The following is an 8,757-nucleotide window of genomic DNA, read 5'->3' as shown; positions in this document are numbered from 1 at the left end:
TTTTAACCCGGGAGATAAAAACCTGTAATAATTAATAATAATAATAATAATAATAATAATCCTGAATTAGTAAAAGCATTTAAACAGGGAAAACATCATCAGAATCTCCATATTGGTGGTGTACGTAAACTTCTGACCTCTTCACATCCACCTGGATCAAACACGACGGATCCGAGGAAATGATGTTTATAACTGAGCTGTACTCAGAGGCGTCTCCAGTGTTTGTGGACGTTATTCAGCTGCAGCTCAGGACATTCTAATCAGCTCCATTAAACAATAACAGAGACGGTTTAGAAATGTACGGCGGGGACGTCCGGCACTCTCACGCTCTCTCACGTAAACGCTTCGTTATTCTGAACGACTGAAACTCACGAGCCTTAAAGAAAAATCCACGACGTGATGTGAGAGAGACGGTTCTGTTCTCCTCCTACACTCACCGCTTACTGAAATAAACAGTTTAAAACTTCTGCACCTCCTTCATTCTCATCATGAGCTCAGAATGTGTGAGAGAGGACGGTGAGAGAGGACAGTGAGAGAGTATGGTGAGAGAGGACGGTGAGAGAGGATGGTGAGAGAGGATGGCGAGAGGGGACGGTAAGAGAGGACAGTGAGAGAGGACGGTGAGAAAGGACAGTGAGAGAGGAGGGTGAGAGAGGACAGTGAGAGAGGATGGTGAGAGAGGATGGTGAGAGAGGATGGTGAGAGAGGACAGTGAGAAAGGAGGGTGAGAGAGGACAGTGAGAGAGGAGGGTGAGAGAGGACAGTGAGAGAGGATGGTGAGAGAGGATGGAGAGAGAGGACAGTGAGAGTGGACAGTGAGAGAGGACGGTAAGAGAGGACAGTGAGAGAGGACGGTAAGAGAGGACAGTGAGAGAGGACGGTAAGAGAGGACAGTGAGAGAGGACGGTGAGAAAGGACAGTGAGAGAGGAGGGTGAGAGAGGACAGTGAGAGAGGATGGTGAGAGAGGACGGTGAGAGAGGATGGTGAGAGAGGACAGTGAGAGAGGAGGGTGAGAGAGGACAGTGAGAGAGGATGGTGAGAGAGGATGGAGAGAGAGGATGGTGAGAGAGGACGGTGAGAGAGGACAGTGAGAGTGGACAGTGAGAGAGGACGGCGAGAGGGGACGGTAAGAGAGGACAGTGAGAGAGGACGGCGAGAGGGGACGGTAAGAGAGGACAGTGAGAGAGGACGGTGAGAGAGGACAGTGAGAGAGGAGGGTGAGAGAGGACAGTGAGAGAGGATGATGAGAGAGGACAGTGAGAGAGGACGATGAGAGAGGATGGTGAGAGAGGACAGTGAGAGAGGATGATGAGAGAGGACAGTGAGAGAGGACGATGAGAGAGGACAGTGAGAGAGGACAGAGAGAGAGGACGTGAGAGAGGACGATAAGAGAGGACGGTGAGAGAGGATGATGAGAGAGGACAGTGAGAGAGGACGGTGAGAGAGGATGGCGGGGTCACTCACGTTCGATCCGTTGAGGAAGTTGCCGATAGCGAGCAGCGTGGACAGAATGAAACGCAGCGTCCGGTTCTTCTCCAGCTCACTCATGCCCTCTTTCAGGTCCTGTAGAGGCTCGGCCACCTCCTGAGAGAGACGATTCATCCATCATCACAGTCTGATCGTCTGATTAGTGTCTCATTATTACTGTCCAAACTCTTTAAGGATTTTGGCTTAAATGTGGGTGCAGGTACTAAATAAGGTAGAAATATACACCGATCAGTCATAACATTAAAACCACCTCCTTGTTTCTACACTCACTGTCCATTTTATCAGCTCCACTTACCATATAGGAGCACTTTGTAGTTCTACAATTACTAACTGTAGTCCATCTGTCTCTCTACATGCTTTGTTACCCCCTTTCACCCTGTTCTTCAATGGTCAGGACCCCCACAGGACCCCCACAGAGCAGGTATTATTTAGGTGGTGGATGATTCTCAGCACTGCAGTGACACTGACATGGTGGTGGTGTGTTAGTGTGTGTTGTGCTGGTATGAGTGGATCAGACACAGCAGCGCTGCTGGAGTTTTTAAACACCTCACTGTCACTGCTGGACTGATTATAGTCCACCAACCAAAAACATCCAGTCAACAGCGCCCCGTGGGCAGCGTCCTGTGAGCACTGATGAAGGTCTAGAAGATGAGCGACTCAAACAGCAGCAATAGATGAGCGATCGTCTCTGACTTTACATCTACAAGGTGGACCGACTAGGTAGGAGTGTCTAATAGAGTGGACAGTGAGTGGACACGGTGTTTAAAAACTCCAGCAGCACTGCTGTGTCTGATCCACTCATACCAGCACAACACACACTAACACACCACCACCATGTCAGTGTCACTGCAGTGCTGAGAATCATCCACCACCTAAATAATACCTGCTCTGTGGGGGTCCTGACCATTGAAGAACAGGGTGAAAGGGGGTAACAAAGCATGTAGAGAAACAGATGGACTACAGTCAGTAATTGTAGAACTACAAGGTGCTTCTATAAGGTAAGTGGAGCTGATCAAATGGACAGTGAGTGTAGAAACAAGGAGGTGGTTTTAATGTTATGGCTGATCGGTGTATAACCCAGTATAGAATTCCACATCCTGTTGTACTTAATAGAACGCTGTAACACCAGCAGTAAAGTTTGGGTGGCACGGTGGCTAAGTGGGTAGCACTGTCGCCTCACAGCAAGAAGGTCCTGGGTTCAATCCCCAGTTGGGGTGGTCCGGGTCCTTTCTGTGTGGAGTTTGCATGTTCTCCCTGTGTCTGTGTGGGTTTCCTCCCACAGTCCAAAGACGTGCAAGTGAGATGAATTGGTGATAGTAGATTGTCCATGACTATGTTCGATGTAACCTTGTGAACTGATGAATCTTGTGTAACGAGTAACTACCGTTCCTGTCATGATGTAACCACGTGTAAAACATCACGTTACTATACAGTCAGATCCTTACCCCAGAAATCTTGGTGTTATTTTTTATTCTGAGCTGAGTTTCTCAATGCATGTAACAAAGCTGGTACAGGCTGGTTATTTTCAATTGAGAAATATTGCTAAGATCAGAAAAATGCTCTCCTTCCAGGATACAGAACGGATTATTCATGCTTTTGTATCATCACGTCTAGATTACTGTAATGCTCTCTTTACTTGTCTGAGTCAAGGGGAAATGGCACGGCTGCAATTGGTCCAAAATGCAGCCGCCCGAGTACTCACTAGGACTAAAAGACGGGAGCATATTACCCCCATACTGGCATCGCTGCACCGGTTGCCTGTTGCTTTTAGAGTTCAGTTTAAAATCTTGGTTTTAACATTCCAGGCGGTGCATGGTGATGGACCAGAATATATTTCTGACCTTTTAGTGCCGTATTCCGGTGCCAGGGCTCTGAGGTTCTCCAGTCAGGGGCTTTTAGTTGTCCCTAGGACAAAGCGGAAACGGAAGGGAGACTGTGCGTTTTCTGCGTATGCTCCTAAGTTGTGGAATACCCTGCCCGTGGATATTAGACTTACTGGGTCAAAGGAGATTTTTAAAAAAAGGCTTAAGACATATTTTTATACCTTGGCCTTTGAGAATGGACTCTAGATGACGTTTCCTGTTTTATGGTTTATTAGATGAAGCTGCACTGTTTGGATAATTTATGTCAGTTTTTATTTCACCCATGGATATATCTGGGTAGCTTTACTGGTTTTATATGTATTTTATATGTGTTTTATTTCTTTTATTCATATCATATCTCATTGATCTTATTGATTGTGAAGCACTTTGTAGCATTGCCTTAAAAAAGTGCTATATAAATAAAGGTTTACTTACTTACTTACTTACTTACGTTAAAATCCTAATAAACAAACAAAAAAAAGCAGTAAAGTTTCTTTACACTTTGGTACATCAGGGTTTAATGAGTCAAAATATTTCAGGAAATCAGAAAATCACTCCTGTGTGCTGTGTAAACAATGTCTAAGTGTAATAATCGTTGATAAAAGGTGACATAAACACAACCAATACCTCCCAACAAACGAACAAATACACCAGTACAGTGCTGTGTTTTCACCTTTTCTAAACCATCGTAGTCCATCTTGAAGGCCCAGAGGTGCAGGCGGGCCGATAGCTCACTGATGGATGAGAGCGTGAGGAGGAACTGCTCAGCGCTGCCCAGAGGAACGTCAGGGTTCAGCAACTGTGCCTCCTGGATCTTCTGCTTCTCCTCCTCCGTAGGGATCATGGTGAGGATTTTCTGGAGGAACAGGAATGTAGACGGTGAGACGGGGTGATGGAGAAAACGGTTACGGGCATTTCAACTCCAGCGCCAACTGATTCACCAACAGGATTCTATAAGGATTCATTTATCATCTTCAGCACTTCACCGAGTGTTTCTGTAGGTTTCCTTTAATCTGTCACTAGTTTGTTGCTCATTTAAAGTGACTGACACACAAACATAATATAAATAATTAGAACAATAATAATAATAATTAATATTTTAATACATTTGGACAGTTGTGCACCTGGATTATAATTTAGTACAAATGAATCTTTTTTTATTAATTTTTTTCTATTTTATTTTTGCATGTTCTCCCATTTTTGTCCCGATTTATCGTGGTCAGTTTGTCTCCCCCTGCTGGTGGATCCCTGATTGTAGGTGAGGAGGGTATATTGCTGCTCAGCCCTTAGCGGAACCCTTTTCCAAACATGCACTCTGCACAGGCGCCTCAATCTGCCAATCAGAGATCTTACACAGTGTTTAAAGACCCCGCCCACATAGTCCGATCATCCCGCCCTAGCAGAACCGTGTCTGCTGCAGGCACTGCCAATTATGCCCGCTAGATGGCGTCCCAACCGGTGGCAACACCCAGTTTTGAACCGAGGAGTTCAGAATCTTGGCGCTGGTGTGCAACCGGAATACAGGGCAGCTGTAGCCCAGTGGTTAAGGTACTGGTCCAGTAACCAGAAGGTTGCCGGTTCAAGCTCCACTGCTAGGTTTCCACTGTTGGGCCCTCGAGCAAGGCCCTTAACCCTCAATTGCTTAGACTGTTACTGTCACAGTGCTGTAAGTCGCTTTGGATAAAAGCGTCTGCTGAACATGTAAAATGTAAAAATATCCCTCTGCGCCACCTCGGCGCTCAAATGAATCGTTTTATAAATGTGTTTTTGTATGAGAAATATTATAAATGACGTCTGTATTTATTTTGGTGTTTCTCATCGTCTCCGTGAGCGAGACGAAAATCCAGCGGCTCTCAGAAGGACGTCGTGAACTTTATCATCTGTATTTAAACATTTTCCTTTTCATCAGGTTGATATTGTGGTGTGAAATGACTCGGAACCTCGCATGTGAGTCCGGCGCTGAACCAGTTATAGCTGAGGAGGGTGAACCGTGTCCCTCTCTGCTGACCGAGTCCTTTATGGAGGATAAAATGATTCTATTTGTGAAATTCCAGATGAAATGTGAATGTGGGATTATTTTAAACAGCCACTTCAAATAAACACAGAAAGTGCAAACGCAGCAGAAAGTGAGAGAGAGAATCTGCTGCAAACCCAGAAATCTGCTTTTATATACCAGACCAGGCAGGAACATCAATGACTGAATGATTGGAGAGAGAGAGAGAGAGAGAGAGTTTAAGCTTTATAAAAACATATAAAACTGTAATATTCTTCTGTATTTTTAACAATAAAGGAGGAACAAACCAACCCCAGGAAATCATTCCCAGAATCCACAAGTGTGTGTTGTGTTTCTAAACCATCACCCAGCTGAAGTAAAATGATGAGGGGGTTAGGGTTAGGGTTAGGGTTACCTCGATCCCCTCCTTGTTGAGAGCGTACTCGTCGAAGTTGAGGATGGCTGTTTTGATGGTGCGGGGCGGAGGAAGAACCGTCAGGCCGATGTTGATGGCGTTACTTCGTTTGGAGTCGAGGACGATGATCTCCTGTCGTTTACCGTCCGCCGCTGTTTTCTGTCAGATAAAATCATTATTAGTGAAAAATTCAGCAGGTTTTTATTTACTTACAGATCATGAAATTATTACATCTAATTAATAATCAATCCAGCAGTGAAGAGTGGAGGTCTGGATGAATCAGGACCTGGAGACGATGGTGTTCTGTCTGCAGAAGTAAAACCGAACTCTGATTACTGAACGAGCAACGGTGTTGATGGTGTTGACAGTGTTAATAGTGTTAATGGTGTTGATAGTGTTTATGGTGTTGATAGTGTTTATGGTGTTGATAGTGTTTATGGTGTTGATAGTGTTTATGGTGTTGATGGTATTGATGGTGTTTATGGTGTTGATGGTATTTATGGTGTTGCTTGTGTTTATAGTGTTGATGGTGTTTATAGTGTTGGTATTTATGGTGTTTATGGTGGTGATAGTGTTTATGGTGTTGCTTGTGTTTATAGTGTTGACGGTGTTTATTGTGTTGGTATTTATGGTATTTATGGTGTTGATGGTATTTATGGTGTTGCTTGTGTTTATAGTGTTGACGGTGTTTATAGTGTTGGTATTTATGGTGTTTATAGTGTTGATGGTGTTTATGGTGTTTATAGTGTTTACGGTGTTTATAGTGTTGGTATTTATGGTGTTTATAGTGTTGACAATGTTTATGGTGTTTATAGTGTTGACGGTGTTTATAGTGTTGGTATTTATAATGTTTATAGTGTTGACGGTGTTTATAGTGTTGGTATTTATGGTGTTTATAGTGTTGACAATGTTTATGGTGTTTATAGTGTTTACGGTGTTTATAGTGTTGGTATTTATGTGTTTATAGTGTTGACAATGTTTATGGTGTTTATAGTGTTGACGGTGTTTATAGTGTTGGTATTTATGGTGTTTATAGTGTTGACGGTGTTTATAGTGTTGGTATTTATGGTGTTTATAGTGTTGACGGTGTTAATAGTGTTGGTATTTATGGTGTTTATAGTGTTGACGGTGTTTATAGTGTTGGTATTTATGGTGTTTATAGTGTTGACGGTGTTTATAGTGTTTATGGTGTTGATTGTGTTTATGGTGTTGATAGTGTTTATGGTGTTTATGGTGGTGATGGTGTTGATAATGTTGATGGTGTTTATGGTGGTGATGGTGTTGATAATGTTGATGGTGTTTATGGTGGTGATGGTGTTGATAATGTTGATGGTGTTTATGGTGGTGATGGTGTTGATAATGTTGATGGTGTTTATGGTGGTGATGGTGTTGATAGTGTTTATGGTGTTTATGGTGGTGATGGTGTTGATAATGTTGATGGTGTTTATGGTGGTGATGGTGTTGATAATGTTGATGGTGTTTATGGTGTTTATGGTGGTGATGGTGTTGATAGTGTTTATGGTGTTTATGGTGGTGATGGTGTTGATAATGTTGATGGTGTTTATGGTGGTGATGGTGTTGATAATGTTGATGGTGTTTATGGTGGTGATGGTGTTGATAATGTTGATGGTGTTTATGGTGGTGATGGTGTTGATAATGTTGATGGTGTTTATGGTGGTGATGGTGTTGATAGTGTTTATGGTGTTTATGGTGTTTATGGTGGTGATGGTGTTGATAATGTTGATGGTGTTTATGGTGGTGATGGTGTTGATAATGTTGATGGTGTTTATGGTGTTTATGGTGGTGATGGTGTTGATAGTGTTTATGGTGTTTATGGTGGTGATGGTGTTGATAATGTTGATGGTGTTTATGGTGGTGATGGTGTTGATAATGTTGATGGTGTTTATGGTGGTGATGGTGTTGATAATGTTGATGGTGTTTATGGTGGTGATGGTGTTGATAATGTTGTCGGTGTTGATGGTGTTGATGTTACTGTATCTCATTACTGCCACACGTGGTGGAAAAACCCTTAATGAAGGAGCTCAGACTGGATTGTCTGTAGAAAGGATCGAACCGACCGTCTCACACAGAGACTGAATGTGATAACACAGGAAATAATAAACACTCGTATACACTCCTGTCGGTGTGCTTGTAGGAGAGTGGAAGATTCCACCAGTAACAGATTTCTTAGTTAAAACAGACAGAATTTCACATTAATTTAAATAAACATGTAAAATAAAGCTGATATATTAAACCCTGCAGAGCTGCAGAGACGCCTGCACTAAACTGCTGCAGGTTTGATTTGTTTTTACACACTCAGGTCGTGGGTAAATCAGTGCCAGCGTGCAGCTCGGCGTGTGGAAGCGAGTTCCATCCCTGCGTTATTATTACGTTATAATATTTTGGACTCTGGACCGTGGCAGAGTTAAACTGTCCCCATCAGAAGCACATGTCCAGGCAGCGCCGCTCCACTCGGTTCTGATTATGTGTTTGCACGAGCTCGGCGGTTCACTCTGATGTTCATCTAGCGTTTCCCAGCCCAGATTATCAAATATTTCCAGTGCTGCTCACTGCAGACTACCTTCAAACCCAGAGGAATGGAATTTCTTTCATGTGGGTAATTAGCAGCGACGTGGCTTCCTGAGATAGGAGCGCCGGCGGGAGCTACGCTAAACGCAGGCTGCTGGAAACACACGCCAGCACCTGAGGCCTATTTATAAACTCTGATGGAGGATATTTCTGGAACAGGAGAGGCGAGACGGAGCTCCATCACTGCCAAACTCACAGAGACCGAGAGAGAGAGACAGGAAAACAAAGAGAGAGAGACCGAGAGAGAGGAGGGAGAGACAGGAAAACAATCATCACCACACACTGAGACACAAACACACACCATCACTGCATGATCTTAGGATTAATCAGAATTAAAACACCTTAAAGGGCGGCACGGGGGCTCGGTGGGTAGCACTGTCCCCTCACAGCAAGAAGGTCCTGGGTTCGA

At 43.7% G+C, this 8,757-nt stretch overlaps 1 protein-coding gene across 3 annotated transcripts in view; it reads right to left on the bottom strand.

Moving 5' to 3' along the window:
• The window catches only part of fhod3b (formin homology 2 domain containing 3b), a 123,311-nt gene that overhangs the window by 13,280 nt on the left and 101,274 nt on the right, over positions 1-8,757 (bottom strand). For all 3 annotated transcript variants that reach the window (XM_062992358.1, XM_062992355.1, XM_062992357.1), the window contains 3 exons: positions 5,760-5,918; positions 4,025-4,207; positions 1,466-1,585 (listed from right to left, as the gene is read on the bottom strand). In XM_062992358.1, coding sequence (XP_062848428.1) covers positions 1,466-1,585; positions 4,025-4,207; positions 5,760-5,918 — 462 coding nt within the window. The remainder of the gene's footprint in view (positions 1-1,465; positions 1,586-4,024; positions 4,208-5,759; positions 5,919-8,757) is intronic.

This window comes from Trichomycterus rosablanca, chromosome 3 (assembly GCF_030014385.1).
Source record: "Trichomycterus rosablanca isolate fTriRos1 chromosome 3, fTriRos1.hap1, whole genome shotgun sequence".
In the NCBI taxonomy this organism is placed as follows: domain Eukaryota; kingdom Metazoa; phylum Chordata; class Actinopteri; order Siluriformes; family Trichomycteridae; genus Trichomycterus; species Trichomycterus rosablanca.
Note: the sequence above shows the minus strand (reverse complement) of the source record. Positions and strands in the feature narration are given on the sequence as shown.